The sequence below is a fragment of the Ursus arctos genome, unplaced genomic scaffold, assembly GCF_023065955.2.
Source record: "Ursus arctos isolate Adak ecotype North America unplaced genomic scaffold, UrsArc2.0 scaffold_13, whole genome shotgun sequence".
Classification (NCBI taxonomy): Eukaryota; Metazoa; Chordata; class Mammalia; order Carnivora; family Ursidae; genus Ursus; species Ursus arctos.
The window spans coordinates 60986761-61006949 of NW_026622797.1; the positions used below are offsets into that span (position 1 = coordinate 60986761).

At 35.4% G+C, this 20189-nt stretch overlaps 1 protein-coding gene across 2 annotated transcripts in view; it reads right to left on the reverse strand.

Annotated features, from left to right (window-relative positions):
- UFL1 (UFM1 specific ligase 1) overlaps window positions 1-19472 on the reverse strand; it is a 32535-nt gene extending 13063 nt beyond the window's left edge. The window contains exons 1-11 of one of the 2 annotated variants that reach the window (XM_057311181.1): window positions 19278-19349; window positions 18294-18356; window positions 17915-18060; window positions 16521-16549; window positions 15760-15857; window positions 15118-15232; window positions 13287-13417; window positions 6922-6980; window positions 4403-4549; window positions 2841-3016; window positions 1470-1649 (exon numbers count right to left, since the gene is read on the reverse strand). In XM_057311181.1, coding sequence (XP_057167164.1) covers window positions 1470-1649; window positions 2841-3016; window positions 4403-4549; window positions 6922-6980; window positions 13287-13417; window positions 15118-15232; window positions 15760-15857; window positions 16521-16549; window positions 17915-17942 — 963 coding nt within the window. In that variant the 5' untranslated portion in view covers window positions 17943-18060; window positions 18294-18356; window positions 19278-19349. Of the gene's footprint in view, window positions 1-1469; window positions 1650-2840; window positions 3017-4402; window positions 4550-6921; window positions 6981-13286; window positions 13418-15117; window positions 15233-15759; window positions 15858-16520; window positions 16550-17914; window positions 18061-18293; window positions 18357-19277 lie in introns of both variants that reach the window. The other variant, XM_026511786.4, reaches the window with a different exon arrangement.
- Between the last annotated feature and the right edge of the window lie 717 nt (window positions 19473-20189).

Genomic DNA, 20189 nt, shown 5'->3' on the forward strand with positions numbered 1-20189 from the left:
AGATGCAATCCTCTTCAGCTGATAAGGCTTCTTTTACCACTGCTTACTAGGTGACCTTGCTCTTCTTCCTTCTCAGGCTCCCAAGTCCAGTGGCACTTGGATACCTGAGATTACGAGAAAGATTAACCAAATCTCCATCCTCCACCCTAACAGAACGACCATGTATGATGAGTTGCATACTTAATCATATAAACTGTTTTTTTCTCTGGACTCATTCCTGATCTCTGCTTTTTAAAAATTTATGTTAATAATAATGAACTATATCCAAATTCAGAAACTGTTTTTTCATCATGGGACAGGGTTCTAAATCTATACTGACAAAAGTACATTTTCATGTTAAAAATTGCATTTCCCTTCTGGTTTCCTGAAGAAAAATGTTTAGAATATTGACAGTTCGAAAAACAGAATCACCTTTTATTTCCTCAAGTTATTTTTGTAGTTGGAGGGAGGAGCACAAAGAAAAAAAAATGATGACCACGTTTTTATTTTAGTGTAAATAAATAAAAAACAATGTAGCCATTTAGTGACTTGGAGCTAATATGTGCTGGATGTTTTGTATACATCTTTCCTTATTTAAATTTATCTTTAGAAAGAAGGCATCATCATCCTTTCTTTGAAGATGTGGAAACTGTAGGTCTATTTGTCCAAAGTCAAAGAGAGTAAACTTAACGTTGAGATTGGAACTCAGGTGTACTGGTATCAATTCTATGTACTTTAACCCTTCTCTGCTGCTTAGCAGTCAAGACACAGAAAATTATCTCTTTTTTTTAAAACTATTAAAGAGCTTAAAAGGAATAGAGATGAATACAAATTATTTATATACTTAATAAGCTCTCGTTGATTTATTAACAGTCTAAAATAAATGGGCTTGTTCTGCCTATCCGCGAATAGGCTTTATAAGTAGATGGGGCTGCTAACTAGAAACATGAATTGAAAAGTCACTAGAGCAGACCTGGCAGGACCTCTGCTTCTAAACACTTTGACAGCACTTGCTCTGAGGGGCTAATCAATTTTTGATAGTAACAATTTCTTTCCTCAGTAAGTTATCCCATTCGTGCATCCCAAATAGATAAAATTAAAAAGGCTCTACCTGATTTAGTAAACATACAGTGTAGTGTTGGATATACTGTATATTATGCATATAATCCACAGATACCATTTTTTGTGGATTTTGATGTTGGACAAATACCTTTAGGTGACTTAATTGTGAAGTGTATACCTTCATTTATATGATTTCAATTTTTAAAATCAGCTCCCTAAGTTCTAACACTCATGTTCTGATGGGAGTGAAGAGCAGGAAAAATTGAGGAGAAGAAATAAAAAGGAACGATGCATTAAAGGGAAATGATACATGAAACACGGTGTTCATTTCTGGGTATATGCTGCTTACTCTATTTTTCAAAAGATGTCAGATGATTCTAATGTGAAAATCCTGTTAAGATTAGGAGGGGAAAGGAAATCTGGCATACCTTTTCAGCTTTCTGGTGCATTAGTTCACCGAAGAGTTCTGTGCAATTATTTATGAATTTTTCGCTGACTACAACAGTGTCACTGAAGACTATAGCTGAAGCTTGCTTGCTGAATGCTCTCATCACCTGTTGAAGCAACATCGCAGCATCTTCAACTGATAAAGAACTGGGTAACAGAGGCTAGAATCAGAAACAAAATGCAAACAATTATAAATACAACATCATACAGATAAACCATTTGTTACATATATGCCCCCCTAAGTGATCTCATTAAGTCCAGTGGCCGTCAGAACCATCTCTATGCTGATAACCTCCCAATTATATTTCTGCTTTCATCATCAATCTGAGCTCTAGAGTCATATGCCCTACTGCCTCTCTAACATCTCCGCTCTTATGCCTAATAGGCATCTCAAGTTCCACAACAAATTCCAGAACAAAACTGATTGCAGCCGCCTACCTCCCAACACCTAGCTCCCACCCACCCTTCTCCATTATTCCCCCATCTCAATTAATGGTACTCTTCTCCACTCAGTTGATGAGGCCCCAAACCTACATGTCACACTCAGTTCCTCTCATAAAACCACAAACAATCCACCATCAAGTCCTGACATCTTTACCTCCAAAACAGATTTCTTCTTAGCTCTTTGGACTATCTGAAATTATCCTTTCATTAACAATCTCCCCTTAGGAAACTGGTGTGGGTACCATATTCCCAGCAAGTAAAATGGTTCCTGGCACACAGATGGTACTTAAAATTTGCTGAATGAATAAATGAACACCTAAATCTGGAATCTGTGGAAACTTGTATATCCAAAACAAGTAATTGTCTGCTTTATAAAAAGAGTCTGGGCCCTGACTAGTAAATAATGGAATGGCCTCTTGTTTCTCTCTCTTCACCTACACTTACTTTTTGGCATAATAAAGGCAGGTCAATACTGAACACTGAAGTAAAACACTATCAGGGCTTAAGCAGCTCATGTTACTACATGAACAAAGGTTAATGAATGGATACACAAATGCTACATAGTACCTGATGCCAGTAAATCTGTAAATGCTTTGGTAAGATTGTGAGAAACCTCATCAATTTCTGTATGGCAAGACTGATATGAGTGTTACATTGTTTGCTTATTTGTTTTGAAGTTTATAGGATTCTGGATGTTGACTATCCATATATAAAACATCATTCTACCTCAAAAGCTATAAAGTCTTGAAGCATAATTAAGATTGTTTTGCTATAACAATGACTACTAGAATTTGGCTACAGCGCCAAACTACCTTTATGTATCCTAATACTTAAAATGACCATATACTAGTGAATATCAGTTGTCACTGGTTTAAAAGAAAAATTAACAAGAAGAAGCTAAAACATACTGCAATATCAACCCATGTTCCAGAGCTGATGGCTTCCTCTACTGATGCTTCCACCTGATCCACAAGTCCTTGACCAACACAAGCTGCTTTCAAAAACAAGAGTTGTGTAGTCTTGTATCTTTTCTTTATGTAGCTCACGGCATCTGGGATTCCAAGTCTGGACAAAGCATCAAATTCTAGAAATATATCACAAATAGAAATGGAACAGAATACATTGGGACAGAATTGTCAATCATCCACATCTTTTAGAAATCTTAGAAAAATTAAGTTCTACCAACACCTATTCTTTGTGATTGCACTTTTTTTTTTTTTTTTTTTTTTTTTTTTTTTTTTTTTTAGAATAAAGCATAGAGAGGTACCACAGCCTATTCCCTGGTTAGGTGGCTGGCTACTTCACAAATTTTTATTACTGAACATAGCTGTAGAAAAATTCATTCAAATACTTCCTCAAACCCAGCTATGTCACACCCTCTTCAACTGAGGGGTCAAAGGGAAACATGAGAACTACAGATCAAAAAAGTAGAAATGGGGGTTAAGGAGAATGTAATCATTTAAGTAAAGAAACAAAAACTGGAATTTATTTTGCTTACTACAGTTAACTAAAGGTATCAGACAATTTAGGACAAAGTAATTCCCTAGTCTAGTTTAAACTAGACTTAGCATATAAACTAGGCTTAGCATATAAACAAAAGTAAAAAAAAAAAAAAACTTAAATTTATAGCCATTAAAGTTATTGAAGATATCTATTGTCCTCTCTGCCCCCAAATAAGCATATTTAAGAACATTAATTATAACGAAGTTCTAATCTAAGTCCATGGTTGAAGAAACTGAAAAGTATATTACAGAAAGCCAAGAAAACATAAGTGAAGCCCAGTATTCTTGCACAGATTTAAATTGTTTGAACATTAATGTCTTATAGGTTTATTACTGAGAAAGCAACTGATCTCTTACATGATTTGACTTGGGTTATGAAACTGATCAAATTAAGTGAGCTACATGTACATACATAATATATATGAATGTTATATATATGTATATATATAACTGCTAATTGTCTTAATGATTAAATTCAGTCAATCTACTTTATCCTAATGACAGAACCTCAAAAACAGAAGTTAGAATAGCTTCAGGGTTTCTGAAGAAGTGGATAACTAATAAAGATGCACACTGTAAAGCTGATAGCCAATAAAGTATTTCTAAGATTATGTCACTGAGTAACTGGGCAACTTCATAAAATATAAGATATAATAAATATAATTACCTTTCATGACTTAAAATATATTTGAAGTTGTAATAGTATCATATCACTGGAAAATTGGTAACAATCAATACCAGCTTTTGGCCTTTCTACATTACAACTGTTCAATAACTATGAAATTAAACTCAGTTCCAAAACCAACAAAAATCTTCAATTTGACTACTTTCACACTCTAAGAGAAGCACTATAACCTGCTGGCAGCAGCGGAGCGTGTGTGTACTCCCTGGACTGACACAATACTTTCTAAGAACGTGTGCAGTATTAGAAAGAAGTTTCAGTTGCAAAGACAAAAAGAAATAGTTACCTAGATAGCCATTCTGCCTGAAAAAGGAATCCACCCAAGTACTCTGTGTTCTGGAGTAAATGTCAGGGACAAACACCGCCTTATCCTGTCTCCCACCAACCACAGTGCCTCGTAAACGTCCACTATTAATGAGTTCCTCAAGCACAGCTTAAAACAAAACCAAACAAATACAGATAAATCAGAGCAGTTATAAATGTCAAAAACTAAAATACTATTTCACAATTTAGTTATTCTTACCCTTTAAAAAAAGCAATTTAAAGTTTAAATTGTATAAATGAAGACATTATATTTTAGACAAAACTTTCCTGCCATTTATGAGAACACTCAGGTCACAAATTCAGGAAATTTTGGCAACTAGCTAACGGTGCTGAACTTGTAACTCAAACTGGTTAATATTAACATTGAATTTTTTAGTTAGGGTAACTTGGGGGGGGAAAAAACCATGCCACGGGGCGCCTGGGTGGCTCAGTCGTTAAGCATCTGCCTTCGGCTCAGGGCGTGATCCCGGTGTTCTGGGTTCAAGCCCCGCATCAGGCTCCTCTGCTGGGAGCCTGCTTCTTCCTCTCCCACTCCCCCTGCTTGTGTGCCCTCTCTCACTGGCTGTCTCTCTCTCTGTCAAATAAATAAAGAAAATCTTAAAAAAAAACCAAACAAAAACCCATGCCATTATTTATCTTATGATATGTTTGAAAGTGGATGACTAAACACTTTGAGAATAGATAATATGCAATCACTAGTGTTTCCAAGTTCAATTTTCTCATACTTAGAAAGCTTAAGACACCTGGATCACATTAGAATCAACTGTGTGAAATAAAGCCATGAAAATTTTTATAAGTTATTACATTTCTACTGTTTTGTTATAAGTTATTACATTTCTATTGTTTAAATTGCAACACATGTAAGAGAAGTATAACGTAGTTAAAACAATGGATCTGGATCTAGACACCCTTTAAGTCCAAATCGCAACTCTGTCACCTACTCACTAACAAAAACTGGGCAAGTCATTTTACTTATGCTTCCATTTTCTCAGCCATGAAATAAGGATAATAGCAACTGTCTCCGAGAATTGTTGTATTCAAGTAAAGTGCTCAGAACAGTAGCTGGCATACAGTAAGCACTCAGTAAATGTTAACTAAATATGACCCCCCCCACCATCATCATTATCACCATCATCATCATCAAAAGAGATGCCAGTCTGAGAACTGGACAGTACTGCCATTAACATAAAATATATGCTTTTTATTTAAACGGTAACATTTAACTAAACATTTTATTGTTTAAATATCAAAATCCCCTGAAAAAGACAAAGCAGATAGGAAGGAGTTATTTCTAAGCAAATCAGAAAGCACAGTCAAAAGATGACTGGCTAAGAAATAATCAGCCTTTACCAGAAATAAAAATTAGCTTACATGAGTTTCAAGACTTCGCTGCTGAGTAAATTAGGATACATTAGAAAAGTCTAGATTTTTCAACAGACTGCAACACATAATTTTAAATTTTGCAACTGTACAATACAAATCCATGCTAAATTAAGACAAAAGTTATCAAGCTATCAATTATTACTTGAAGAACTTTACATGATAATGAAATCCCACCAATCTCCAATCAGTAGATTCCAATCTATGTTATATTTTTAATTTTAAATGTATTGAACAAAAAATTTAAATTTAACTGCATATTCTGAAAAATATAGTGAATTAAAACTAACTTTTGGTTTTATACATGAATTTCTTTTCCATCCTTCATTTTAATTCTTCTATGTGCACAGATATCTGAGCCAAAAGATTAAGTCATTGTTTTTAAAAATTATTCCAGCAAGACTTTAAAAAGCCCCTCAAAACCTGATAAGAGCTTCACAAACACACACATAATACAGGTAATAAACCAAGACTATTTTGGAGATATTACAATGTTGTTTGAATACTAAAAACATATTTTTACTGGTATTATCCTCCTTATAAAATTTTTTTATTTTTTTATTTCTTAAAGTATTTTATTTATTTACTTATTTATTTATTAAGTAAGCAAGCTCTACGCCCAATGTGGGGCTTGAAATCACAACCATGAGATCAAGAGTTGCATGCTCTACTGACTGAGCCAGACTGGAACCTCTGTAAAAATTTTTTAGACAAACATTATTTACTTTCATGTTAGAAAATGTAGCAAGAATCTGTAAGAAACAAAGTGAAAATTATTCTTAATCCTACAATTCTAAATCTGTCTCTATAAATATATATGTATAGTAGTATTTTACACACACACACACACACACACACACACACACACACACACACGAGTTTGTTTTTCATTCTACTCCTTTGGGGGTAGCCAACACTAAACGTTTGGTGGATATGACAAATACGTATATACATGAAAATTGGTATAAACTTTTCAACTAGAAATATTTTAGTTATGTAAGTTTTAAGGTTAAAAGAAGTCAAAACATGAAAAATTATAAGTTTCACATTAATGTCTATTCAGCAGCTAATTAAGTGACATATAATATAAAGCAAACTCACAGTAAAGCAGCTGTTCCTGAAATCCATATTTTGAAATGAGAGAATTCACTGCTGTAGGCCTTTATGGAAAGAAAAAGATCTTATTCATTCTAGAGTTACACATATTTATGAATTATAAAACTAACTAGGATAACTAGTTTATGAAAAACACCAATTAATTTAAAAGAAAAAAATGAAGGCAAAAATAATACCAGATTTCACATCCTTAATCAGAATTACACTACTGAAATTCCAGGGGAATTGATTTGTATCCATAATCCAGGAACAATTCACTTTCTCACCAATTTCTACCTCAGATTTAATGATACCTGATCTGCTTTTATTTATGTTTGTTTTTCTTCATTCTATTCTTTCTCTCTGGGAGGCACCTTCTCCACCTAGGAATAGCCAAGTGAATGTTATCTGATTCTGTTTTTGAAGAAAGTGAAATCATACATGTAGTGAAAGGAATCTGGAGTGATATACTCCCAGATTAGGAAGATGACTGGGAGGGATCCACTTAAAATGCTCCTTTTTGTTTATCACTATTCTCTGTACTGGCTGTGTTTCTTAAAAAAAAAAAAAAAAGTGCTAATGAGGTATAATTTACATATGATTCAAGCATCTTAATAAATTTATAAAGTTTAGGAACCATCACTATAGCTCTCAAGTCTAGAATGTTTCCATCACCCAAAAAATTCCTTCCCAGATGTTTGTAGTTAATTCCTGCTTCCACCCCTAGTCCTAGAGAACCACTGATCTGCTTTCTGCCTCTATAAATTTGCCCTTCTAGAAATTTCATATAAATGGAATCAATATATGGTCTCTTATGTCTGGCTTTTTTCACTTAGCATCATTTTGAGGCTCACGCATGATGAAGCATGAATCGGTATTCACTCATTTTTATTGCTGAACAGCATCTCACTGTATGGAGACACCACATTTTGTTTATTCATCCGTCAGTTGATGAACATTCAGACTGTTTCCAGTTTGGGGCTATTATGAATAATGCTGCTACAAACATTTGTATTCATGTCTTTGTATGGACATATCTCTTTCTTTTGGGTAGATCCCTGTGAGTGCTTCTCTTTTATCTTTTTTTTTAAGTAAGGGAAATTATAAAGAAAACAACACGGACTTTCTTTTTATGACTATATATTTTTCCCTATTTATTTTAAGCCAATTATACCTGTTTTCTGGTTTGGGTTTAATCTATGTTTTTATTTTTAGGCATATAACTAAGAGACTAGTTATTCCAAGTACTCAATTCGCTGTTGTTGATTATTTAAGATGTTATGAATTTTCTCTATGACAAACTTGGGAGAGCAGAAACATTTGTCTGAATATGAATTGATATTTAAAACCCTATGTTTGGGAATTTTGGCTAAATTATTATTATCAAATTCTTATGTAGATTATTTGTTATTTGTTTTTTATTAAATTAATTTATCCTACTATTTCAGCTACATTATCTAGAGCCCCCAGACCAATCAGGTCCATTTAGGTGCTTGGTGAAGTTTGCTCTCTGTTTATCTTATAATTATTACAACCTTCTCATGTTTTGTTTTTTCTTTTCTTTTCCTGTCTACCTGAACACATCCCTACAAAAATGTAGAGGGCTCCTTCAAGGACTTTTTTTTTTTTTCTGCGTGCATAACTTATTGTGGGTTTTCAGTAAATGTTTAATTGAACTGCACAAAATTTCTAGCTTTTTTTGTATAGTAAAACTTAGCTGTTGAATTTTTTTATTTCAATTTGGAATACAATGTAGTTTGGTATACCTGTATTATCTCATTGTTCTAACTATTCCCTGGTCTTCTTTCTGGCTCCCTATAAACCCTTTAAAATCAGAGATGCAGGTGTTTTCTCTGAAGTTAGACCAGAAAAGTAGGGGGCAGAAGATTCCTTATATTTAAGAGACAAATATGATGATATGGCACATTAAATGGAACTATCTGATAGCCACACAGCCTAGCAATATCGTTTGAGGCTCAGAATTTGTTTTGCCCTCATGCTTTGATACTACCTCTACACAGAGAAATTCAGGGCTACCGTGAGCCAGAAAAAAAATTATTTGCTGAACCTGACAATTACACTCACCACAATAATTAGTCAAAGAAAAAAAAATTGTCAATAGGACGAATACATATATATATATATATACATTTTGTCCGAGTAATAAACACACACAGTACAAAAAAGGTACAAAACTGAATCCCCCTTCATTCTTATCACTCAGCTAACCAGTTCTTCCAGAAACAACTACTGCTACCAATTTCTTGTGTTAGGAGGGCGCAGGCTGTCAGAGCCTATGTGGAGAAAGGAGGGCATCCACATGGGGACGAGAGCTGCAGCAGCAATGGGAAATCAGTTACGTGAAGGAGAATTACTCAAATAAGTAAATTTAGCTGACCCTTGAACAACGTGGATTTGAACTGCATGGGTCCACTTTATATGTAGATTTTTAAAAAAGATTTATTCATTCATTCGAGAGAAAGAGAATGAGAGAGCACATGAGCACAGGGTAGAGGGGCAGAGGGAGAGGGAGAGAAAGTCCAAGCTGACTCGTGCTGAGCGTAGAGCCTGACACGGGGCTCAATCTCACGACCCTGAGATCATGACCTGAGCTAAAACCAAGAGCTGGACGCTGAACCAACTGTATCATTCAGGTGCCCCTATACGTAGATTTTTAAAAAATATTTATAGTATAGCACTGTAAATGTATTTTCTCTTTCTTATGATATTCTTGGTTTTTTTAAAAGATTTTATTTATTTATTTGAGAGACAGAGAGAGAGAGTGAGCACAAGTGGGGGGGATCGGCAGAGGGAGAGGGAGAAGCAGACTCCTGGTAAGCAGGGAACCCAACGTAGGGCTGGATCTCAGGACCCCAGGATCACAACCCGAGCAGACGCTTAACTGACTGAGCCACCCAGGCACCCCGTCCTTCTTCTGATATTCTTAATATTTTCTTTTCTTTAGCTTACTTTATTGTAAGAATATGGTATATAATTCATATAACATACAAAATATGCGTTACTTAACTATTTGTCACTGGTAAGGCTTCTGGTAAACAGTAGGCTGTTAGTAGTTAAGTTTTGGGGGAATCAAAAGTTATTCACAGATTTTCAAGTGCGGTGTGGGGGTTGGGGACCGTAACCTCTGTGTTATTCAAGGGTCAACTCTATATTAAGGATAATGGGAACTAGGTTTGTCAGGGTGAGAGGAGGGAGCTGCAAATATGGAAAAGGAGAAAACTAGGACGAAACTAACTGGGCACTTGGAAGGGAACTAGAAGTATCAGTGTGAATTCATGGTTTTTGATAAACATAAAAATATAGATAAATAGAGGGGTGGATACACATGTCTATGTTTATCCCCTAACTTGTCTGCTGAGAGGGCTTGGAAGCAGTGACAACCAAATAGCAATAAGCAATTTAGTGTCCAGATCTTGGTTTCTAAGCAGTATACTCTCCTGAAAAGAACCAGATAGGGTTGTTTGGGGAAATGGCTGATTCCAGGTCTGGGACAAGAAAAGTATGAACTATGCTTACAACTTCTTGTTGTACCAGAAGGAAGAGAAGTGCTCCAAGAAGGATGGCATCATATTAAAAGGACACAGAAGCCAGCATGAAGGGTGGGCCAATAGCTAAATCAGAGCCAATTTAAAAATATCTAAATAATGGTAATGATAGATTTTAACCCAATGGATAAAACAGGGAGCCATGAGTCCATACTGATTTAAATAAATGAATAAACTGAAAGTTTGATAAAAAACAGGGTAACTTACAAGATCTCAAACTGCCCTCCCCACAAATACTTAATTGTAAAGGAAAAACAAGTAGCTTTATGACAAGCCTAAACAGATACCTCCTTATTAAGAAGTTTTAATGCACACCATCAGTAACCAGAAAAATCTAAGCTGTATACCCCTGCTAGGATTCAAGGACAAGAACACAGAATCACTTTGGTTACATTCCTGTCAAAGATGCATAACCTGAACATCAGCATGAAAAAACAGCAGACAAGCAAAATTGAACATTTTACAAAATAACTGGCCTATGGTATTCAAAAGTGTCAAGGTCATGAAAGTAAAAAAAAAGACCACGTAAGTGTTCCAGATTGAAGGTGACTAAGGAGACATGACAATTAAGTGCAATAAGTGATTCTGAACTGGGTCCTTTTACAGTGAAGGGCATTATTGGAAAACTGGTAAAACGTGAATGAGGTCTGAGGACTAGATGGCAGGAATGTATCAATGTCAATATTCTGACATTTGTATTATAGTTATGTGATTATACAGGAGAATGCCTTTGTTTGTAGGACACAGACTAATGCATTTGTGGTGATGGAATACTATCTTAGGAACTTCCTCTCAAATGGACAGAAAAAAAAAAGGTCCTCTTGCAATTTTTCTGTAAGAGATAGTGAGATAATTTTATTAAATTTATTTAAATTTATTAAATTTTATTAAAAAAAGGAAAAAAGAAAATGTTTGCACTAACTTGTAAGCTTTCTCCTCTAACCTAGTCTTTTGTACCAGTGCCTTGCATGTATTAGGTGCTCAATAAATGCTTCTGATTTGCTGAATGACAAAAAGAAATCGCTGTGATTACTGTGTAAAACAATGTCCCAGAAGGTAATAAGAATAAAAGAAGGGAGACTGGTTAGAAAGCTACTAAAATAGTCCAGTTAAAAAATGGACTGAAGTGGGGGGAATGGTCATGCCACACAAGTAAAGATTACATAAATATTTAGAATAGAGAATTCAAAAGTCTTTGTATTATGAAAAAGGGGGCAGGGAAAGAAAGGATAGGTGTAAATGATGACTCCCAGGACTGTGGCAAAACCAACTGGATTAATAACATTTACTCATAAAACGGAAACCCTAGTGTAAGAATAAATTCAGGTGGGGTAGCTCAGGGATAGTGATAAATATGTTGAATTAGAGGGACTTATAAAACATTTCAGTAGAGATGCTGTGTGGGTAATGAGTCTGAAATTTAAAAGAAAGGTAAAGTCACCCAGGAAGACAGTGCCAGACTGAGAAGAAAATATGGCCTGAAACAAAACTTTAAAGGCTAGGGAAAGGAGGAAAAGCCAGAAAAGGTGACATATAAGGTACAAATGAGGTAAGAAGAAAGCAGTAAAATGTGATGTCAAAATAAAAAAAGAAGAAAAAAAAAGGAACGAGACCATTTCAAGAAGGAAGACCTAACTGGAGTTAAATGTTGCTGCCAAGTCAAATAAAGGTCAGAAAATATCTGTTAGATTTCATGATACTGACATCATTTCTTTGTAAGCTGGTAGAAGCCAGATGGGTGAGCTGAGAAGTGACAAAAGGTAGGAAAACTAAGACAGTAAATGCAGACATCAACTCTTGAGATGGTTTACTTTAAGGAAAGGGACAGACAAGGCGGTAGAGTGGAAAATGGAGTTGAGAGAGGTTTGACTGTTTTAAAATGGGAGAAATCTGAACCCAAAAATCACTGAGATAAAGTTAATGACACAGGAGAGAGGAGATAATTGAGAATGTAGGTTTTCTTTCTTTCTTTCTTTCTTTCTTTCTTTCTTTCTTTCTTTCTTTCTTTCAAGATTTTATTTATTTATTTGAGAGAGAAATAGCCAACGAGAGAGGGAACACAGGCAGGGGGAGTGGAAGAGGAAGAAGCAGGCTCCCAGCAGAGGAGCCTGATGTGGGGCTTGATCTCAGGACTCTGGGATCACGCCCTGAGCGGAAGGCAGACGCTTAATAAGGACTGAGCCACCCAGGCACCCCAAGAATGTAGGTTTTCTTAATTCCATATTGTAGTGTCACTCAGGCTCCAAACATTTCAGAAATTCTTACTTTAGAAAACTTCAAGTGATTTTGAAATGAACATTGTTATTCATTAGAATTACAGAATGTCACTTAGTAAAAAGGGTTCTAAAATCATCTAGTCCCATCTGAGGCTCAAAGGAGTTAGGTGACTGATTCATCTGCTGCAGCTCACACAGTTACTGTGTGATAGACAGAGCTAGGCCCTGAGGACTTCTGACTTTAAACTGCATGCTCCTTCCATGATCCCAGGATGACTTTATATACTGATCTAGGTGTTCTGCAGACCTGCATCGGGGGTCATGAGGGTGATTAACATGGGGAGTGGAAGGAGATGTGGGTTGGAGAGAGTGTGGCTACATTCTAGGGCTCTGGAATCCTCACTCCCATTTCATAGAAGCCACCAACCTTTCTATATGTCTAAAAAATTAGGGTCCTGAATGAGATTTCAATTAAAAAAAAAAAAGAAAAAACCCTGATATTAAAAAAAAAAGGAAACCATGATCAATGATACGTAAAAATATACATATTTTAAAACAGGCTTAAAAAAAAAAAAAGAAACAGGCTTACCGGGTAATAGCACTGAACAGTCCACGGATGCGTGCTTTATGTCGAGCTACAAAAGCTTCAGTAAATATTACCCCTCTGTTATCAAGATCAATGTGTCCATTAATAATTCTACCTAGTCGCTGAGTTAGTGCCTGGGGGTAAAGATGCAAATTTTTATTAATTTGAAAGAACAAAATTCTACATATCTAACTGTATAGTCTTCAAGTCATGCTGCTCGTTGATGTTGTATTATCTACATGATTGAGAAATTTTGACAAGCACAAATTCATAGGATATATAAGCTAAAATGAAGATTTAGAATCTAGGAAACTTCATAATCTCAGAGCAGAACCAAGAATTGAATGAGTCATTTAGCTGATACGTTAAAAGACTTTGCTACTTGCTAAGAAGGGCTATTTCTAATGTGAAATAAAAGTGACTGATTAACCAATTTTCTAGATATAGGCAGCCTTTAAAACATACGGGCAGCCCAGACATATACATGGGTCTTGAAGAAGATCCTATCTGGAGTCTTGAACACTGAGTAAAATAAATGTTATTCCAAGATTCTGAAACCTAGGGAAACATAAGACCTAAAAAGTTATCTTCTCTGATGCAAATATTAACAAGTTTATCTGTGTCCAGAGATCTACACTGGCAAACAACAAGATTTCCTGGTAATCCCAAGAGAGTATTTCTCCACAGCTACACTATGACTGGGGTCAGGTACATCTGACATAAGTTTGGACATATTTGACATCCCACGATGAGTTAAAACTACTCAAGGCAGCCTGACTGATACTTTTCTGATATAGAAAAATGCATTTCAAACAACGTCTTAATGAGCTTTTAGAATACTGCCTATGATATTCAGAAAAACTAGAACTGAAAAATGTTAAGAAAACATACACATTTCCAAAATGTATCAACAGCACAGTTTTATAAGAAATCATTTGGGTCTGTTCTGATACTTTTAAAAAGTGTTTTAAAAATATGTTTTTGACCTTCTGTGATTAAAATATATTTGCTCACTTAAAATAGAACTAAGGCTCCTGAAATGCTAGGTAAAAAAGGTCAAATAGTATTTTAGATGCAATAACAGGAAATCACTCTCTCAAAATGGGTGACTAAATCTGTCTGTATTATAAACTAATCTCACGCAGTTATGGTTTGGTGAATTTTTGTAAGTGTTGGATTTTCTTAAAATGATATATACTTTAAAAGAGATTTGGCTTTTCTCTTATTTATTCCAGCAAATACAAAACAAAATCATCATTTACTGAGTACCTCCATTGTGCCAGACGTCTCACTAGATACACCATGTATATAACTTTATTAAAATCTATGAAAAAGGTAATTATTCCCATTTCAAAGATATGTAAACTGAATCACAAAAGAGTTGAAACAATTTTCCTAACACTGAATAACTAAACAGTGACATAATGTACTTTCCATTGTACAAAATAAATGTCTATAATTCTAAAATGTCAAACTATTTTAAGAACAAATAGGGGCGCCTGGGTGGCTCAGTTGTTAAGCGTCTGCCTTCGGCCCAGGGCGTGATCCCAGGGTCCTGGGATTGAGCCCCACATTGGGCTCCCTGCTCTGCTGTCTCTCTGTCAAATAAATAATTAAAAAATCCTTAATTAAAAAAAAAAGGAACAAAGAAATAATCATTTCTAAATGATCTAATCAGAGCCATCGAGGTATAGGAAGTATTCCCAAAATACATTGCTACATCAACAGTCAAATATTTGCAAAAAATTAATTAATGGTAAGAAAATCTAGTTTTTTCTTCCAATTAAAATTCTTTATTTATCTGAAAAGACATTATACTATTAAGAAAAAATACCTGTGTCAGAAAGTTTCCAGGAAGATCATAGGTTTTACACAGCTCCGATATGGTGACCTGACCACTTTCTTGCAATTTATCATTTACCTCTTCTGCTAACCGATCCAAATAGTTCCTAAGAGTTAAAAAAAAAAAAAAATTAGGAGTAATGATTTTTCTCTTTTATGTTTAATTTCTGTGCAATAATATATGCCGACAAAATAATGAATAGGGTATGCTTAGGTAAACATGATGCATGACTCATATTCTGAAAATTATTTTTTTCTTATCAATGTAACTAAATATAAGGTCAACCAAATGATAAATGCTCAGATTTTTTTTTAACAATGTAAATTCCTGTAGTCGTTTTTCATTAATACTTTGGAAGAAATTTGTTTTCAGAGTTAAGATCACACAGGAAAGATTGTAAAAATTATGTTTTGCGCTGCTTTAAAATAATTGGGAAAAAATTCAAAGTTTTTATTATTTCCAAGTATTCCATACAATTAAGTACTTACTTTTTATGTACAATGATCTCTACAATGAAAATCAGCACTATGAGAGTTCTAAACAAAATGCCAAACTGGTCACAATTGTTCTAAATTAAAACACTATGAAAAAAAAAAAGAAACACAAAAAAGTGCTCTTAAACACTGTACTTACTCATCTATCAGTTGTCCCAATACTAGCTGAACATGTTTTTCTGATTTTATAATGTCACCAATTCTACTTTCAATATGAGTCAGATCCACATTAATTACCTGGAAAATGAATAAAATTCAATTAGTGATAAGTTCATATTGTTTCTTGAGTTTGAAGTTACATATTAGAACTATCTTTTTAAAAACTTACTTTCTCTTAGATGAATTTCAGGTTAATCTGAAATACTGTGAAAAGTCTCAGTCCAATAAAAAATTAGAAGCTTATTGCTTATTAACTTTCATTTCTGAACAACTACATTTTCATTTGCTAGGAAAGTTTGCATTAAGAAGCTACATTTTCATACAATAGGCACCATTTACACAAGATTTTCCAGCTTCTTGCATATAATGTACCTTGATAATGACATGCACACTTATATTTTCTAAAAATATCTTCTACTTTTAAAAATATTTCTCTATTCCTTCCATATACTAAAAGCACATAAAAATGAAAGTTATTTTTCTTTCCAAATTACATGAAATGACAACTATGAGTTTATTTCATAAAGAATAAGCAAATAACTGAGAAAGAAGAACTTATTAACTTATTAAATCAATTCAATATATCAGAACTTATTAAATTGATTAAATGTATTAGTGAGGACTATAAAACTATTTCTTCACAAACATTATACAAAATAAGATACCAGAGTATTAGTGAATACTTAAGGCATAGTACCAAAAAATTGAGAAAGGAAAAAATTTTATAAATTTAAAATTTACCTGTTGCAGATCAACAATGTTTACTCGACCTTTAAAGAAAAGACATTTATTGATTTTATATTTATATTTACATGTAAGTACACACAAGCCAAAAACCGTAAATATCAACGGATTTACATTTGGGGCAGTCGAAGTCCTCCTTCTACAAAGGACATAAAGCCACAATAATTAATGTTTTCATATATAAACCATTAGCTGAATAATTCTTTATGGCTGAAGGCACAGGCAATAATTTATTTTTGAAGTTTCATTTGTCACATCAGGCCAATACCGAACATCAACTGATTCACAAGTTGGCCAGACCTATGGATTTAACATTTATCTCCCCTTCACAATTTATCTACTGTGACCAAAGAGATACAACTAAATTCAGATGAACTTTTAAATTTTTGGAATGAGTAGATTTCCACCTATTGGCAAAAGAAAATTTGTCAAGTATTCCAAATTATACCTAATAGTTTATTAGCATTATGCAGGAAGATGAACCAATACCAAGGGTACATCTGATAACATCAAATGAAGAGTTGTTTTCATAGTTGCTTCTATTTTAATCAAATAGTGTTCAAATTTGCTCAGTAGTTTGTTCAAATTTTAAATTTTAAAGTGACAAAGAAAAACAAAAACTTCATGTGCTTGTAATAGCGTTTCCTACAATATAATAGGTGTAGTACCATATTGTTTCCTAATTTGCAAATACTTAAAGGTAAGTTTTTGAAAAGAGTGTGGTAGTATAGCCCTATGTTTCAACAATCTATAATCCTTTAAAATCTCTGTTCTCCTTTCATAATTACCACCTGATAATAGATCTCTAAATACCCTCACACGTCACGCAATAAATTCATAAACTGTGAATAGAAACAGTTGATTAATTCACATACAGAACACACAACTCATAATAATAAAAGATGCTATTTTGGGGCGCCTGAGTGGCTCAGACGTTAAGTGTCTGCCTTTGGCTCAGAGCGTGATCCTAGTGTTCTGGGATCGTGCCCCAGATCAGGCTCCCCTGCACAAGCAGGGAGCCTGCTTCTTCCTCTCCCACTCCCCCTGCTTGTGTTCCCTCTCTCGCTGGCTGTCTCTCTCTGTCAAATAAATAAATAAAATCTTTAAAAAAAAATAAAAAATAAAAAAATAAAAGATGCTATTTTGTAAGGTGACAATATTTGACTTCTTTTAAATTATCTGATCACCTTTACCTGATCATAAGTATATGATCAATCAAGCTATTAAAAATATTAAGGCTGGTTTTTATTTTATTTTATTTTTTTTAAGGCTGGTTTTTATATTAACAATCGAGAAGGGTTTCCTATACCCTCCAAATAATTTATTATTTATGTCTTAAGTTGTTTTTTCCCTTCCAAATAACCAGAGGAGAAAAATAAGGAATTACTTACCACCTCGGACATGTAGCTCATCTCTCATTTCTTTACTAATTTGAGCTGGTGTAATATATTCCTTCCCGTCAAGTGTGTGAACTACTTCTAGCTGTTTTTGAGCAATCAATTTATTCACAATCTCAATGCAGTTCCGCTCTGACAACCTGAGAGACACAAAAAGTTTTAAAATGCACTTGATACATTTGTGCTTAACAAAATTAACAATGTATGAAAATGGGCTTTTAAAAAAAGTTTGGGTGAAAAGTCACTAGGTTCTATATTACAAAATCTGTATCTCTTATTAGTATAACCATATTGATTCAATAAGTTAAAAAAAAAACTCTTGGGAGCAAGCAGATTTGCATAAACTTAAATCATATACCTAATTGGTACAAACCATTTTTTTATTACAGAATTTCAAGTTTGCTCTCTCCTCAGGGCCTGCTTCTACTCTTCAAATCTGAATAGAAAAATGAGGACAAATAATTTAGGTAGGAAAAAAAACCTGCCCTTTTATTTCAACTTCCAGTTTAAGTTCAATAAAAAACCAAACAAACCAGAATTTTCTTTTAAATTGTGTGATTGCTTCACTACTATTGGTCTGTAGACAGGAGATATGGCCTAGGAAAAACATGACTGCAACTGTTATCCAAGCACTTAAGTATCTGTCCTAGTTTGCTTTCAGTGCTACAAAATACAGCATTAAGGGATTAAGGTCTTCAAGCCCCAGAAGGCACAAAATATCAAAGAGATAGTCATGGTATAAAAAAGGATTCTATTAACATTGTATATGTGTTCTGTAACATTAAAAAGCAGAGCCAGGGTGTCCAGGACACATCCCCCAAAGGTTTGTGGGTTTGCAAGAAATGCCAGTGTCCAGGAGTCCTTAAAAATGACAGATGGGACTGTGGGTCTGGCCTAGCACAACTCTTGGTGCACAAAAAGGCAAAATGCTTAAAGAGTCAACACAGCATTTGCTAAGTACTGTATTTTGGTGTTAGCCTCTCCTTTTCAGCTTATTCTAGGTCAGGAAAGGTATAATAGGCAATGATGCCATAAGGACTTAACGGGTAAATAAGGATCAGAGGGACACTCTTAAGACAGCTAGAATTCACCAGCCTCGGCCATCAAGAGGGCGGGGCGCGCCAGCTCTTGGCTGGGGCATGGCAGGGGGGGTCCGGGGCGTAGTAGCTTTCGGGCTTCATCGCCGAGAACTATACTTGGAACTGCAATCCAGGCTATGGATTGGAAGCAGGAGGCAGAAATAGTAACACAGGGTGGGAAAGTGCGGGGTCCAAAGCCAGGGATTCCCAGCCTCAGATCTCGGCGTGGCTGCCCAGGGGCTATTTTGGACTCCGCAACCGAGAGGGAGGGTCGGCACCTCTGTGTGGCCTCTGCGAACTGCGCCCGCTGGAAGTCAGCCGCCAACCGCCTGATCTCCTCCCAGGCGTCCGCCATCACGGCCCTACTCGCCAAGCCGCCGAAGAACTGCCGACACGTCAGCCTAAAGGCAGCGGGAGCCGAGGCGGAACGGGCCGCGCGGAGGGACAAGAGACTCCTCCCCCGACGCAGATACCGAACGCGTGCGCCCCGGGAGGGGCGTGCCGGAAGAGCCGCAGCCCCGCCCACCTCGCATGGGCGGGGCGTCTTCCCTGTTGTGGAGCCTCAGGGTTTTGCTGGAAGCCAGGTGACGAGGTTCCTGCTATAGGGTGGGATGCGGGAGGGGTCAAGTTAGTAAAGTGCTACTCTTGTTTGTATTGTAACTAATGTTTCAGGTCACTGATAATCAAATTAACCAATGTTCTTTTTCTTCTGCCCTTCATTTGTTTTTTGGGGAGAGAGCGGGGAGGAGATGTGCCTGTGCCTGCAATTAGTAGTATCTCTTCTTCTCTGGCTGTTAACAAGGAGCAGTCCACCGGGTATCATGCTAATTTTTACCTGGGCACAGAGCAGTTGTACCTTTTGGGAGACAAGTTGGGAGACAGTACTGAAGGTAGATACTCAATTTTTTTTTTGCACAAAGATGACTATTTGGGGCTGGGAATGGCTTTCATGTCATTCTAGATTAAGAATGTTATTCTTTCCTATTTCTCCTCTGGGGAAGATTGGCTCCATCAAGCAATAAAGAAATAGGAACATACGATAATACGTATATATGGTTACGGATGAAATGCAGGAGGCAAAGGTTACGTTTATTTTGCTTTTCTCTGTATTGATATCAGTAAAAGTTAGGTATTTACTCTGGAGTAAATTTCTTGTCCCCTTTTACTTTTATACCTAAGTTTCCACTTTA